Below are 16,354 nucleotides of genomic sequence, written 5' to 3' on the forward strand. Positions count from 1 at the left end.
TCCATGTAGGAAAAGCTCAAACAAAACTGACCCCGGCAGTCTGGCTATTGACTCCCACCGAACTTGTTGCAAGCATTTGGGTGTTGACCCATGTCTTGCTATTAGTCGGGGGCTGACAGACCATTGGAGGATGTATTGTATCCAAAATGGATTGACGAGGCAGGGGATTGTCGGAGCCCATAAAAAACAGGAATAGGTGGGACAGGAATGAAAACAAAATGGTTCAACGCCGTTCGGTCTGAGATCGATGAAATGCTATTGATGCAAGGTAAAATAGAAAAACTTTTGAGCGCCAGGGAGCTGCCAGCCAGCATCCCCGCAGATGCATTATGAGGCAAACAATAAAATAAAGAAAAATCCCGATAGCGGGACAACAGGCCCACAAACACAGCGTGCTGTGCTTCCTTCAGTGCCAGGTGGACATGAAGAAGCGGAAACTTGTTTTGGGGGCGTAGCAGAGAGCTTCCACGAAGCGTCCATGGCAGCACAGCGCAAGGGCATTGGATGATCCTTGCGAACGTAACTTGCCAACCCCGCAAAACCATGGGTTTGTGATCATATTGGTAGACCAATCTTAGCCAAGGCAGCGGGGTTGTGGCCGAGGCCCCCGGTTGTGTTGTGAGACACCAACAGGAGAACACCCACCACGTCTTCTGCACTTCAGCTTCGCTTGTACTACCAGCCTGTCCAATCCGTTGTGGAATTCACAACCAACCGGTGTATGCGCAGTCTCGTAGGGCATGTGTCGTTCATCGCCAAAGAGCTGAGCACAGTACACCCATATCATCTGCCGACCATGGGTGTCACAAGCTCAATGCTTTTGGGTCGAGAGTAGGTACTGGGATGGCGAGAAGGCAGTGGACGGTCCATTCCGCCAGAAGTCACTTCGTAATTGTATGCGCTACCGCCTGCGCCGTAGTACCCTCCGTCATATGTCGATGACAGATACGGCGCAGAAGGCCGGCTGTACGAGTTGTAGGGGCTGGTTGCAGCACTGCGGCTAAAGGGCCACAAGTTGCTGGAGCTACCTGTGGGCGACGGAGGGCTCGGAGGCCGGACATTGAGGGAACGGAGGGCCGAAATGGCCGAAGTGTGTTGGTAAGCCGGTGCTCCGGTTCCCGGCGTGCCTGGTGGAGAATTCAAAAGTATCGAGCTGGGCCGTGACGGAGAGGCTCGCGGGATGATGTCTTTAGGTTCCGGGTGTCCCGCAGAATAGAATGGATAGTTTGAAGACGCGTAATGATTCACCGAAGAGGCCGGTTGTGATGATGTGGTCTGGTCAACTCTTCGGCAGCTGCAATGTATAATTAGCATCATCCTTGGAGCTGCCATTCAAGCGAGGACAACAAGGTCCACCGCTAAGCGGAATTGGTACTTACTTGTCGGAACAGTAAAGGAACATGTCATCATGAGGAATGAATTGCTTCTCGCACGTCATGCTGTTGAATTTTGTTAGTACAAAAAGTTCTTCTCTTGTCCGCTAGAATTCCATAACCATGGGCTTACAGGCCAATGACCCCCAGCTGCATGGTACCTGAACATGACGGCATCGCCGTCGCCGTGACCAGGGCTGCAGGCAGGGAAGCCTCATGATACCAATAGAAAGGGGGAATTAAAACACCATGGGATGACGTGAGACTTACCAGAACTGTGGGAAACTCTCCCTCTCATCTTCCCAAGACCCTGACCATTCGCGCTCACGTTCACGCTGACTGCGGCCGAGTTTTTGTGGTGTGTGCCTTCGAGTCATGACGGGTCGCTTGTACTTTGAGGAATCCGTTGTAGTACCAGGTTTTCGAACGTCAGTCGAGGAGTTGTTAGACAGGCCGTGACCTGACTTTCTGCGAGTGTGGTGCATTGTATGAACTGAACGAAAGACAATTGAAAAGAAGGGAAAGGATGAGAGACTGGTAATAAGAATAAATAAAAAAAAGGTAGACCTCGAAGGATTTGAGAGAAGGGGGGCCAGGTGATATGATAAGTTATGAACCTGGAGGTCGACAAGGTGCACCAAAGTACAGGGCAGTATAGTACAGACCGTAAGTACTCGGTACCACTGTAAATCAGTGGAGTATGCAGATATTTAGAGCAGTTGGGGCCGCCTGTGGTCAGGTACGGTAAGGTAGCAAACCGCCCGTTCAGTGTGGTTCGACTGCGGGGGGCCTTATCGGGGAACTAAGCCTAGGCTCCAAAGATCTCCTTACTCCCTGATTCGATCAACAAGGGGGTACCGTAACAAAGGGTGACAGAAGCAACGGTTGCAAATTTTTTCTCAAGCTTGACCGTCTCAGGAGAAATTCGAGAATTGTGTGATAGCAGGGTATAACAGAGTGGCAAATTGTGGTCTGAAGCGCGCATGGGCATGTGCAAGGACGACAGGACGATAAATTCCCCGAGTGGTGAGTTGTGTCGCAACTGGAGACGAAGCGACCAGAACAACCGTCGAACAAACTGTGACCGACTCAAGCACAATAACTAACGTGCTGTAACCGACAGAGTAGGGCAAAGCTAATCGACAAAGATGTCCGGCTAAATGAATAAGAAATGAGATCGGTTTAGTGATCCTTCTTTTAGACTCAAGATCGAGTTGGGGAAGTCCAAGCAATTTTATTTTCAGATCTCGATGAGATGAAAATTCCTTCCAGAAAAAAACCCACTGATCAAAGTAGATTCAATGATGTGTTACCGCTCAGGGACCGGAACGGTGACAATAGATCCGCAGCGTGGAGACGATGCTGTGCTATGTCTTATTCGGCCGCAGGATGAAGGCGGTATGAATAAATCGAGTGTCGACTCGCGATAGTAGTGTAAGTGTCGTGTAAGTCAAATTTAGCCGAGTGGGTAGGTCTTTGATAGGTACAGTAGCCAAAAAGAGCCGCTTTGTTAGCGTTGGCTGATCCGTTGGGGACTGAAAGAGCAATAGTGACAGATGGTGCCGTTGATGTTTTCCTCGAGCGAACGTGTTCAGTATTTGACGAGACCGACTAGATAGGCAGGTTGAAACAATGCTGATATCTTGCGAACGGGCGAAGTCGGGGCACGCGAGTCTTAAGTACTGTGTTGGAGGCACCTGGTGACTCGGGCCTTGGTTGTCGTGATCGAAAAGGTGAGTGAGTGATGAGCCGAAAGCGGAGATGCAGCGCCCGCAGTGAGTGAACCAATGGCCCGCCGCAATCAACGTTGCGAGTTGCGACTATCGGATTGCGCGACAGCACAGGGCAGGGCAGAGCAACTGGGATTAAGGCAGGACGGATAGAGGATCCTCTCAGGGTACCCCGTCGAATACCTCACTAGTGACAAAAGACAGGGACTGACCGACACCGACAAGCAAACAGTTCCCAGCAACAGGCCGAAAGACTGCAATTATGGGTTCGTCGGGATGCCGGATACCAAAGCCCTTGTATTCCGGGACCCTCTGATGACTTGTTGGGCTTGAGTGGTCTGGTACTGGATTGGACGTATGCGTACGTTGTGAGGCAGAGCGCGAGCAAGCCTATTCAGTAAAGGTGTCGGTTGATACAGAGACTGTCTCAGACTGACTGATACAATATCCGCAGACGTTGTCACACTATCAGTAGACGTGATAGTTGTGACCGGAAGCAACGAGTAAGAATGCGGAGAAGAGAGGAAGAGAGCTGTGTACTGTATATAGATAGATTGGTGCTGACCAGCCTGTTGAAGGGCAGTCTTGGTCAGATTATAGTAACGGCGGTACGTTCAGATTCAACAGGTAGATATGTTGGGGTGAAATAGGTAACCACGAACTGACCACGTTTGATATGGGCAGTCCTGGGGAAGCGAGGTCTCTTGTATCTGATTCCTCTGCTTAGGCAGTTGCCTTAGATAAACATCCATCCATCCATCCATCTGCGGGAACACTGTCACTGGCCATCTGATGCGGGAACGGCATTGGGGTTACATTATCAGGTGCGAACCAGGGACATATCGATGTGCATTGGCAATAATCGACCGACATAAGTGCAGCGTCTGTAGGCTATTCACCATTGTAGCGTATCTAGCGCAAGAGCGGCAGCTGGTAGCGTTGCGTTGCGTCGCCTGTGAGAGAACGGCCAGACATATCTCGTCATTGCAACCGTCGAGAAGCCATGCCGCAGCTCGAGTCCTAAATAAAGAAGGCATGGAGTCCTGCTGCGCCGTGGCATCACGTTAGCGAATAGTGTAGATAGAGCAAAACACCGATAGCTTACATAGATGCTGCATGCTAACAGTCCTCATACCAATCGGCGCTAAGTTGCATTGGATCATGGAGGGATGGGTGATGCCAGGCACGATTTCCCATACATACGTACAGCGAACGAAGCACAGGGACTTGCGCTGGAGAAGTGAAGCCGGCCGGGGGTGGATACCACTGAAGGATGACAGTAAAGAGGGGGGTGTATGTGTAGCTTGGCGCGACCAAAAAGGGACTCCAATTCTTCCAAGGGTTCAAGGGTTCAGGCGAAAGAGTGGAGTGGACTTTCGCTCACTCACGCTTAGACTTGATGATCATGGTGGCTTTGTTCCGTTGCTAGGCAAAGTGAAGTATGATGGTGGGCAGGTGACAATGGTCAATACGCGACTGCAGTCTACAGTACAATATTTCACGGCGACGATGCAATGCAAGAGTAGAAGGGGCCACCGTCGCCATGTCATGCCCCGAGTGCCTTCCTACTGAGAGAATGGACCTGCGAACCAGTAAAAAGACTAAGTCAACTAACCAGTGGAAGGGACCTACCTAAGGATGGGGGGTGTCTGTCCACCTGCACTTGCCTTTCTTGGAATCAACTTCCCTTCCATGATGGGGGTTATTCCCCGCTTCTTCTGGTGCAGCGCCAGAGCCAGAGCCAGAGCCAGGCACAGCCTACGATAGCCACTAGAAGCACTAAACTCGCTCAAATGGATTACCTATGATAAAGCTCGTCTCATCTCATCCACCATACAAAGCACGTTTCGTCGTTGCGATGCGTGTATTGTTGACGTCGACTCACGCATTACGCAACCACAGAATCACTCTCCGTCTTGCTACCTATTAACCGGTTCTACATACGTTACGTACCCTGGACTATTCGATGTCATTCTCCCGAAAGCTTCGCGGCCCGGCACATCTTGTGCGTGCGGGAACAAGGCCGCTAAGCCAAGGATGGGCTCGAGTTTCTGGCTACAGAACGGACATCTTGAATGATCTGCAGTTCTTGCTTTGACGTCCAATGACTGATGCACGCGAAGGGCAAAAAAAGTCCCCGAGCAAGAACCAAAGAGTCCTGCAAGAGGCAACCTATCAGCCTCACCATGTGGTCAACCAACCCTTGTGAGATACCATGGCAAATAAATGGAGCGTTTGGATTGTTTCGTGACACATAACTAATTACGTAGTTCTCAACGGTTTGTTGATGAATGTTTTTGGACTTGTTGGAGGATTGTATCAGACAACAGGGAAGTTCCGTGATGGTTAGCTAGTACTATACTGACCTAACGTAACGGAGCCCACCACCAATTGAGTTGTTAGTATCAGAATAATGCCGAAAGTTACCATTCCTGAGGAAGAGGAGTGCTGTAAAGTTTTAGGGAACATGTGTCGATTTGTTCGATTTGTTCTACAGTACTGTCTGTACCTACTGAGGGTTACATCATTGCACATGAAACGCATAAACAACTTACATAAAAAGACGACATTGAAGTCGTACTGTTGATGCATTTTCATTTATGCTTTGAGACGACCGAGTCGGATGCCGTAACCCCGCTCCTAATATCATTTGTTTTTCTAGTTGTATTATCATCTACGGATACTCTGTAAGGGTCTTGGTCTTGACTCTCCGCCTCCGCCATCGGCTACCCATAAATCCCCCTCTTTAACTGACAAAACTGAGGACCTTCCCACGAGATAGGTAAAGTGTTTTCGTATTGGAAGCTGGTTCCCCGGGATGGAGAAGTTGCGAATTGGTTTAGCCTGCGGGGGTTCTGGTCTGGGCTGCTTTAACTACAGGTACCAGGGCCGTAGTTACGGTATCTAGACATCACCTGTACTGTCCAGTATCTGGGGGTATGAGCGATTCAGCTGAGTCAGGTAGTGGGGCTAACTTGATAATTAATTTGACGTGCTATGGAACTTTCTTGACAGTTTGGAAAAGACTCCTTTTCTATTCCCGTTGATCGACTGGGTCCAGTTGCCTCACCTTGTCTGGGCAAAGCGAAGATGACCTCGTGGTCCAATACGCGTGGACACTTTGTTACATTGATACGATGCGATGCATCTTGACCGCCGCGTTGAAACATGATCAGAGAGTTGCCCTACACATCAAATTCTCGGAACGGAAGCGAGTACAGTATCCAGTGCATGGGATACACTAAACTACCTAGACTATGGAGATGGACTAGGGTACTCTGTATGACTGTGGGGGAAACTTGTATGCCAGCATGTCTGGGGGCTCCATTGACCTTACATCGTGCGTTTCGTCTTGACCTAGGAAATGCTTCCGTTTGCCGGCTCCGTTTTTGATGCTTTTCCGCCTTCCGCCCTCCGTCTTCCGCCAATCCGGTCTGACTGGGGGATGGGATGGCATGGGATGGTATGATAAGGAAATTCTTTCTTCTCGGTCAAATTTGAGGCCCGTCGAGAAAATGGCTATCAGTTTTGGTGAGAACCTATGAAACGTAATGTGCAATGCAGTGGATTCTGATTCAAGCTTAGATGCTCACTTGAATATTATATCATAAACTAACTGTAACCATAGAGGTCTGTAGAGGTCGCATACAAATGCTCACAAGGGTTAGCCATGATACTCCATCCGGGGCCTCAAGCCTGTGCATTAGGTCAGAGTAGGTACAGTACCGCGCTGTAGTGACCAAGCGCTTCTCTATCTCGGTTGACAGTTCCGCTGTCTCGTTATCTTAAACGAGGGACCCTCTTGGGCTCAATTTTTTCACCTTCAAGGTAAAGAGACTCGAGTCAAAGAAGCCGGTTCCACTTGAGGCTCGCCAGCATTGACATTGACCCTTGAGTTGTTGCGGAGTCGTCTTAGTCGCCCCTTAGGCTGATATGGAGGTCAAGGTCAAGGTTGAGGTAGAAGAGAAAGAATTTTCATTGTCTTGTCTTGTCTCGTTTGTTGTTCACGTTCTCGAATGAGCCGCAGTCTCACCTTGTCTACAACCATGATCCCTGTATCAAGTCTATGGACATGGCTTCTACCAACAACACCACGGGCCAGTCGTTCTCCCACGCCGCTGGCTAGGAATTCGCTTAATTAGACGGAAGATGGCGGGCGGATAACTTCGGCGCAAGACCAAGTAAAAAAAAAAAAATCTTTCTTAATCTGACATCAATCAGTCAAGCCTCTTAGAACTCTGAATGGATACCACGAGTCCGTAAAGATGGGGAAGTATAGTACTTAGGATTCGTTCTTTTCAGCTAACTAACGGAGATCAACTACCGTGTAGAGTTAGGGGCCTCACCTTTATGAACCCTGAGCTGACAGCAGGCTGGGGTACCGACTTCAGTCGAGACCTGGACCGGCCCGGCCTTTGCCCAGCTTTTACATGGCATTTTGACGTTGGTCAAGGCTTTTCACTTTATCAGATAGGTATTTCTTGTTTGATTATATGAAAGCCCTAATTCTTGTCGGCCGACAAGACATCGACTCTTTTCTGAACATATGTGGTCTGCTATCTTGAACCGAGGCAGTGAGATAAGTCAGTCAGTCAGATATTGACATATCATTATCGAGACAAGTGGCGGACATGCTTTTACCCGCCAAGAATGTAAGAAAACCCAAGATCAGCATTGTATAGCCAATATTCAGAAATGACCACATTTCGTCAGTAAATAGCGTCTGCTGCGTCTGGTCTCTAGTGTTTCGTGTGGTGTCCGAGTCAATGTCTTTTGTGTTATTGCAGGAATGACATTCCATGCAGATGTTCTCGCCTGATGTTTGTGCCAGCCATTGGCTCTCGACTTCACCCGTTCGGATATATGCAATCCTCGAAACTGCCATTTGCGGTTCTATGCTTTGATATTTCTCCCATGTTGGTGCACGTCACGAATCGCCTCACACCTTTTGTCCACCAATGCGACTCTAGGAGACGAGAGGTTCCGCTTCCGAGAAGGATTGTTTGCTGAGGGTTAGGTCACCCACCTCTGAGATGTAGCGCTATAATCGTCGTCATACCAAGAGTTTGTAGATTGTTGGGTATATTCCTGTTTGTCTGTTTCTTGAAATGAGCCTAATATATAAGCCTGCTTTTAAGTGAACTATAACGGATCATGAAGCAGTTGATGGAGCAAAACCTCTATCTTCGGGTAAAGTCTTATCGCTATCACTATCATCTACAGTCCTTATCTTGCTTTCGACAGTGATACTCCTTTATCTAACCACCCCCATCCTCTATCTTCCTTCGTTACATGCTCTATACCATTTCCCCTCATGTGAACATCCTCGTGATCGCTTATCTGGTCTCGCTGCTCCCTTGTTGCATACCTAATCAAGTCAGCCAGCCTCAACCTCAAACATGGGGGTGAGGAATGATGGAGTCGCTATATTCAGCAAAGTAATGATGCTCCTCCACACCAACAAGTTTCCGATAGTTACTATCTTAGACCACACTACCCCACGCTCACTTACATACTCGGCGATCAAGGGACCAAAATGTGAGCACGCGCCATGAAACCCAGAATAAATCCAGCCAATAGATAACACTATTCCATGGTCCTTCTGTTGCAGACTCCAGACTATACTCGGGATCTTCAAGGTTGATCAGTACTTCAGTCTATCGTCATTTCATCTCGGTCTTGCACCGAGGACTGCCTACAGTACAACACAGACCACGTTGCAGCCAGTATCTTGAGATTCGGCAGTTGAGGTAGATCCTGATCTACGAATCTTCGGTCAAATGGCATCATCAATTTTCATCATTGGAACCCTGAAGAGGAACAGGACGCGTTATCATGACATGTCATGCCATATCACGCCACAATGTCGTTTGTATGTGGCTGCTTCAGCCTCCAAGAGTACGTAGTAGACTATTAACCGGTGAGGCTTCAGTGTCCCAATACAACATATACTAGAGCGTTTACAGAGGTCATCATCAAATTGAACAAGTGCTAGAGGATCGACGCCATAAGACAGTCTATTGCGCAAGTTGTCAAGGGACGAATTGTGTCAGACGTCAAACCGATTGCATTCGAGCAAGTGCCCGTTCTCAACTGCCGATGAAGAACCCGAGTAATTCTAGTCTTTCATGTCGCGATTTCATGACACAATTTGAGAGCTACATAGACAAAGACAACCCAAACTTTGAGTCAGTTAGTCTTGGTTCGATCCAAAGAAGGGTCTAACTGTTCCCGTAGTACAACCGGCCACCTCGTAATTAGTTCATTAAATGAAGCCATAAAATCTGTATAGTGTCACGACATCTCTTGTAACGCCCGCTGTCGACTCCATCTCAACCTTGACTCAGTACCCGCTGCCCGGGCAGAATATCAAGAAAACCCACAGCATTAGTTTCTGGACGAAGGCTAAGTCGATATAGCGTCCAAGTTTGGAGGGCTTGTAACATTAGTGCCAGCCCGTTGATCCATCAAAAGACCCTGACTCTGATCTTAGAAAGATGAACTTTTTTCTAGTTCCGAATTTCCGTTCTAACAACAAAATACTCTAATAAAGTTCATGTACAACATCCACTGCTAATTTGACCAAGGAATGCCGGTGCATCATGCACAAAAGAATTAGCTTGTTAAAGCGGTAATTGCCTTGGTATAGAACGTTGCTAATGGAGCGGTGAACCAAGACTAAACCACCTACTCTACAACTATAATTACAGATCTCGATCTCTCCTTCATGTAAGTTGCAGAATGACTCAGATGTTCCTTCTCTTTAATTGCATCTTTTTATCCGGAAAAGAAAGCCTCCTCGTCACTTTATGTGCATATGCTCAGACTTCATGCGCGTCAATTGGAACATGCAGCTTCGCTAGCTCGGGAACCGAGCTTTGATGTTGAGTTACGGTGAGCTCAGTAAACGGAAGAAATACTTGGATGGTCTAATAAGTGTCAATTATTGGTAGTTTTTGTGTGATGGAATGCCTTATGGCTTGGATGATGGGATGTAATGATGAAGATGATCTCATATGACACCACACCGCCATTATATGGAATTACGAGACTTGGTTCCGAATTCCAGCTAGGAGTGTTTGCATGAAGTTTGCAACAGAGAAAGGTAGATAAACTACGAATAATCAAGGCAAAGTAAATCGCAAAAGAGATCGCGGCGATCATAGGTCTGGGGTTACCGAACTACACAGCTGTAGTTCTTCCTGATTCTCCTTGACTTGACTCGGATCGTAAGTAAACTTCCACGTAACTTTTCCCAGTATAGATTCGCATCGTGTTGAAAGCTCTCGTTGTGCCTCGGACCGCATGCTATATGCAACTATGGCGAACCATACAGGTATGTCGACTGATTCTTCACAGTACATGATCAACAGGTTCTAAGAATGATACAACAGCCATGTCACTAGTGAGTGCAAAACACATTATTTGAAGTGTCCAGCACAATGTTGGTTTAATATTCGTAAACTTTTGTTCGTCTGATACCTGGACTCTTATACCCTGCCACAACGAGGCCATGCTCGAAGCGAGACAAGAGTCCATGGTGGACGATATCATAGTTGATAAAATACTGGCTCGAAAGGGAGTGAATATGAGCCATGATTATAGAAGTTGGTATCCCTTGATATATCCGCTTGCCCGTGTAAAGTTGTTCCCATCCCAAATACTCCGTAAACCCCTTCATTCATGATACTAATATTAAAAGGAAAGCTAAAACGTCAACCCTGAACTAACAGGCATAGTGAGAGAAAATGATTGTATACTAGGGCATTTATGGGTGGTAATATGTCTCATGGACTGGCTGCCCTGGCACATAGGAGGTGCGTCTTTCTGTCGCAAGTTCTTGGGGAGTATCTGATGCAAAATATCCTGTCCCGTTCTTGGATGAATTAGAGCCCATCGTCCCGTCGTAGTAGGGGGGGCTTCCTGGAGAATGATTTTGGTCCGGGATTTGCACAGTACTCACTTGGGGAATCCAAAGATTGCCCTGTGCATCGTACTTTGGCTCAACTGCTGAGCCCGGCTGTGCATATGGCGAACCACGTGAAGTGTCCTCGGTGTCTCCTGACGGAAGTTCAACTGGTGGTCCCGTATAAGACTGAGCAGTCGGATGCATAGTCAAACCAGTTGGGCTTGAAGGATTGAAGCTTGCTGATTGTGGGCTCCAGGGACCAGGCGAGTACTGGTTCGAGGCGATAGATGGGTGAGCAGGGTGATGATAATCGTAAGGCTGAGCCATTGGTTGTTGGGATCCAACTCGTTCGCGTCGAGCTCGACGTCTTCGTATGAGGCAGAAACCAGCCAAAAACACACCTAGAAGGACAACTGCTCCTCCGACTGCAATACCCACTATGGCGCCAGTCGGCAGTTTGTTATCCGAATCAGAATCCCCTGTTGCAGTGGCGCCCGATACATTTCGTGTTGCCGTTCGAGTTCCTGCTGAAGCTGTTCGTGTCATGAGGGCTGTGAGATCTTGGTGGTCGAAACCACCCGATGGTGCTGTTTTGGTAGCACCGCCCTTGGAATTTCCTCCTACAACTGAGATTATATCGGTTGGGACGGCATATGTAGTCAAATCGGGGTTATATAGCATCCATGGAGCCTTATCTTTGTTTTGCCTGCCCAAGGACATGTCGTGTAGACCCCATTGGTCGGGAACATCGCAGTCGTCGTTGAGAGGGAAGAAACCTCCATGGATAAACATCTGGGCCTCGTTTACCACGTTGCAGCTGAAGCTATGATGAGGATAGCTGCCAGTGCTATTGCCGTCGGGGTACATTTTGATCCAAGTAAAGGTGGGCAGTGTCAAGATATAAATGTCGTCGAATCCAACGCTTCCTTCTTCTTCACCAGCACCTCCATAAAGGTAACTAAACATCCATGTCAGAAGGTCTCTTTCATCCAAAGTAGAGAAACTTACATGTTATAGGAAGACTGATCCTCCACCCACGTAGCGCCTGCACAGAACCGTCGACGTGATTCTGGAACATCGCCTGTTGCATTTTGGAAATAGCTCTTGCCACTCAGAACATCATATAAGATAATCTGATCCATCGGCTGACCCTCCCAGCCGCCATCGTCGGTGGCACGGATTCCTCCAAAGTAGACAAGCATTCCACCATCACCGGCTGGGATATGAACCATCACGCCTTCTGCACGACCTGTGTTATCGGGACCGGTGTCGTTGGACCAATTGTTCGTATCCATCTCATATCGCAGTAGATAAGATGTCGGTATCTGAGGAGCGCCGCCCCAATCTGGGACTGTCGCATTGTTCATCCATCCACCATAGTAGTAAGCCTCTCCGCGATCTGGAATGGAGACACCAGCGCCATAGCTGAGTCCGATGATGTTGTCGGTCCTGGAAACTCCGAGGTTGTCCCATTCATCGTTGATAATGTCGTAGGCATATAGATCAAAATCCCAAGGCGAGATACCATTATACTCGCCTCCAAAAAGATATATCTTCTTGTTGACCGTATCGGGCCAAAATACCCCACCACTAACATCTGGCACAGTCGAGTTCTTACTCAAATTCGCGTATGGCTGTGGCATGCCCGTACTGGCGACACTACCCAAATCATGGTAGATAAAGTAAGGATCTAAAACACGCTTATTAACAAACATTCAGTGTTATGGTCACGAAAACGATCCACGCCAAGACTCTTCACGTACTGGACACATTCTGTGGTGTTCCTCCATCATAGGTAACCAGTCCTCCGCCGATATATAACTTGTCGTCGACAACTGCACTTTGATGGCCCCATCTCCGGCAATAGTTCGATATGGGATCCCGTTGTTGAACTGTGAAATTGACGAAAAAGAGTAATAAGGATAGAACCACCAGGTCCTGGCGAAATTGGCTGGCTGGAGAGATTGAGATCCACATCATGGCTGCAACCGTGATGCTGCACACATGCTCTCCTGGCCTGATTACCAACTACAGACCGCAGGCGCGAACAATCTTCGTTTTTAGAAGAAGAATGGCCGTATGTGTGAGTGATGAAAAGAGAGAGAAAACCCGACAGCCCTGCGGCGCTGGATAAGAAAGACTACAACGCATGCTGATCATGAGCAGGGGCTAGGAGGTATCCGCTGGGGGGCAGAAATGCTCAGACCCATTGCGGTGAGAAATGCTACCAAGCAATCTCCTGTTTTTCTTTCTACTGCCAAATAAGCGTGACGGTAGATGAAGAGTGGAGTGGCTGAGACGATACCCGGGGCTGACCTTGTTGCGAGGTCTAGACTGTCTAGACTCTCCAGCCCGACGCCTAAAACGACTCCACGGCGTCAAGGACCGCACCTACAGCGGATAAAGAGAAGACCTTGAACTCGAAACACCAGTCAACGCTCAGAAATCTGGCGTTCCTGGTGGCCAGCTGGTCAATCGTGGTGAGACGACGGGTGCGCCCAACCTACTGGTGCCACCAGCGGGCGTTGCTAGCCCAGCCCATGCTGATCATGATTCGCGCAGACCAGGGATCCGAACGCAGCTAGGGAAGTCAGAATGAGGAAATCTCCAATCGCCATACGGGCTTGCATTTCAGCTTAGACACTCAAGGTAGAATAAACTCAAATCGACCAGCTTGCAGGGCTGAACGGGTTGGCATCCACCTCTCTGAAGCCCCCTAGGTTTCTGATCTACCCAGATTAAGGTCAAAGACGATCGTCACCCAGACGTTCCCCGATATCTTCAAGACGAATTTGTTTCAGGCGGGGCCGTCATGGGCTGATAATAAGCATATTGAACCGACCCGTCAGCTCGGTATCAGTAGTCATCCATTGTCGTGGTTCCACCACTATCCCTCATTGGCCTACATTTCTTCTTCCCCTGCCTCCGTCTCACCACAACGAGTCATCGGTGCATATTATCAACACTCCTACTGAGGCACAAGCCGTGAGGCACAAGCCGGATCCCATCCATCCATCCATCATCATGGAGCTTGAACGTTCCGACTCTGGACGGAAGTTCCCATCCAACTGTTATCTTGTATTCTTCAGATCTAGCATTATCCAGTAGCGAAATTGAGACTTGCCGAATCTGCAGCTTGGTTTGGAGGCACAGCCAAGAGGTCTACTGCAGCCTGGAACGCCTCGGCAACGACTACATCTGGCTGGTGTCCTGAATCTGGCAAGTCCATATCGCCTCTTAATCCTTCAATTTCTCCAGCGCCACATAACTGCATTTCGTGCTGGAGCGCAGCGGCCGCTCCCAAGTGACCGAGCAGGACTACGTAGGCTGCATATGCGTTTGAAGCTGTTGGCAACATATCCTTTCGATGTTCATCCTGCAGATATTCGAGGATAACCGATCGAATAGTCTGAGTCGCTGCGTATTCTGAGCCAATTAGTAGCTCCAAAAGACGTGTCCGGCTTTTCCCACTTAGATCGTGAGATTCAAGTTTTGAGATGAAATGGCGCAAGTACGTCCTCAATAGGTAAAGGATGTCTGTTAGACCTTGGTCGCTAGATCTCCAGTGATCGATCTCGGAACCCATATTAAAGTATTTAGTGGAAATCACGGGATTGCACACTTCCGCCGAGAGCTTCAGTCCAAGGCCACACAAGGCCCCGCTTAGATGCTCTTCCCTCGCTGATAATCTTTCACTAAGATTGCCTAGAAACGTTAAGAGGTCACGTGGGATCTCTTGAACGTTTTGTTGCCAAAAACGCTCGCACGAATTCCGGATAGTCAAAGAGAGATCTGGTTGCGATCCTTGTTGAGTGTTAGGTGTCGGATGAAAAGCGATGCCGCTAGGGTCACGCGATAAGTATTGTGATATCAGCCTGCGAAGGCCTTCGAGCGAGTCCTGTCTTCCTAACGCCTCTGAGAGTTGATTCACAGAAACCTGAGCCATTTGGTCGGATCTGAACATATTTATTCGCGACTGAAATCGCTCTAGAAGCACTGAATCGTCCTTCAATGCTTGTTCCTCAATGCCGTTCTGCGAGCATAGTTGGTGGAGCAGGCTGGGTCGTGTCTCGGTAGTCGCAGATCGAATGGATCCTTGCTGGACCATCAGTGGAGCATTTGGTGGGGGAGCCTGGAGAGCCGCGGAGAAGACGTCGTAGATCCCGAGTCGCCAGGAACTCAAAGGGTTTGAGTATGCTTCAAATGTTTTTGACCGCGTCTCATACAACGTCTGCTGTAGCTGGTAGAGATCGCTTCGAATGTCCTTCTTCTTCGGATTTCGGGACCACACTTTAAGCGCCTGTGCATCATCCTCTTCTGTAACCGGCCGAACATGCTGGCTAGAGACATCGTCAAGATCAAGCAAAAGGTCGTTGATCTGGAAGTATTCGTGTTCTGGTGGGGGTTTTGGCGGCGTCGACCACTTGTTGACAACGTAATACTCTGATCCCTCCCTGTCGACTTTAAAGCGAAACATTTTGGGAGATTTGGCCTGGCTGAGCATTTTGGAAACTGCTTTATGAAAGCGAGGGTTCTTCCTGAGATCCATCTTAGCGAACGCACTGCAGTAGTGAATGTGACTGTGATGGACGATGTTGGAGATGATGCAGCCCAGAAGGACGACAAGCGCTGAGACGCGACTTGAAGAAATGTGAATACAGAAGAAGGATTGTTTTTTTTTTGTTATCAAAGAAAGAGAACAAGGGACAGGATGCTGCTACGTAATCACCTTCCCCCGCAAAGTGAGATGGACCCCTGCAACTAACAATTCATTATGGACAGTTTGTTGAACGAGTGAGTGATCTTTCAGGCAGGTGCTCGCCCTAGTCCTGCCTCTAAAAAGCGGGAGATAATCCATGGAAGTGGGCCGCTCTCCGCACTTCAATCGGGGCAGCAGCCAGTCAACCGGATCAAGCCAATAAATAGTCTCAACCATCCATTCTTAGGTATTGAATAGCAGCCTGAGGCAAGTAGCCGAGTCTGTCAGGGCGAAAAAACCAATCACTATCAAATCGTTAAACCTTGGCGTCAGGAGCTGGCAGTCTGGATCTAAACAAGTGGCTACATATGAACTTCACTGCTCTTGCGTCGAGAGAAGTGCTATATTCTTTTCGCATATGGACCTCACTGAATAGAGACAACTGAAGCTCCTGGCACTCTGTAGATTATCTCTTATCTATCTTACTCTCAGACATCCCATGTTCAAGTGGTCTAATATCATGGTTTCTGCCGCAATACAGTGGCGGTCTCTTTATTTTTCAACCAGCAGCTTGATCTTACCTCCAGGCTAGAGATTGACTTCCATGTCCTTTGTAGCAGTTGCCTTTAGTTCGAGGGGCAGT

General features: G+C 48.4%; 3 protein-coding genes across 3 annotated transcripts; all 3 read right to left on the reverse strand.

Moving 5' to 3' along the window:
• Positions 1-664: 664 nt before the first annotated feature.
• B0J16DRAFT_93581 (uncharacterized protein) lies at positions 665-2,019 on the reverse strand. Its single transcript, XM_046134702.1, has 3 exons — positions 1,644-2,019; positions 1,380-1,439; positions 665-1,294 (listed from the first exon to the last, which is right to left on the reverse strand). Exons 1-3 carry the CDS (start codon positions 1,856-1,858, stop codon positions 784-786), a joined length of 786 nt encoding a protein of 261 aa, XP_045984325.1. The 5' UTR covers positions 1,859-2,019; the 3' UTR covers positions 665-783.
• An 8,456-nt stretch (positions 2,020-10,475) lies between these two features.
• B0J16DRAFT_337121 (uncharacterized protein) lies at positions 10,476-13,094 on the reverse strand. The gene is made up of 3 exons (XM_046127314.1): positions 12,776-13,094; positions 12,021-12,702; positions 10,476-11,970 (listed from the first exon to the last, which is right to left on the reverse strand). The coding sequence occupies exons 1-3, from the start codon at positions 12,990-12,992 to the stop codon at positions 10,872-10,874; spliced, it is 1,998 nt and encodes a 665-aa protein (XP_045984326.1). The 5' UTR covers positions 12,993-13,094; the 3' UTR covers positions 10,476-10,871.
• Positions 13,095-14,109: 1,015 nt separating this feature from the next.
• On the reverse strand, positions 14,110-15,561 carry B0J16DRAFT_382295 (uncharacterized protein; the record flags this gene model as incomplete). Its single annotated transcript, XM_046131227.1, has 1 exon — positions 14,110-15,561. The coding sequence occupies one exon, from the start codon at positions 15,559-15,561 to the stop codon at positions 14,110-14,112; it is 1,452 nt and encodes a 483-aa protein (XP_045984327.1).
• Positions 15,562-16,354: the final 793 nt, after the last annotated feature.

This window comes from Fusarium flagelliforme, assembly GCF_020744385.1.
Source record: "Fusarium flagelliforme strain FIESC 12 MPI-CAGE-AA-0113 chromosome Unknown B0J16scaffold_3, whole genome shotgun sequence".
In the NCBI taxonomy this organism is placed as follows: Eukaryota; Fungi; Ascomycota; class Sordariomycetes; order Hypocreales; family Nectriaceae; genus Fusarium; species Fusarium flagelliforme.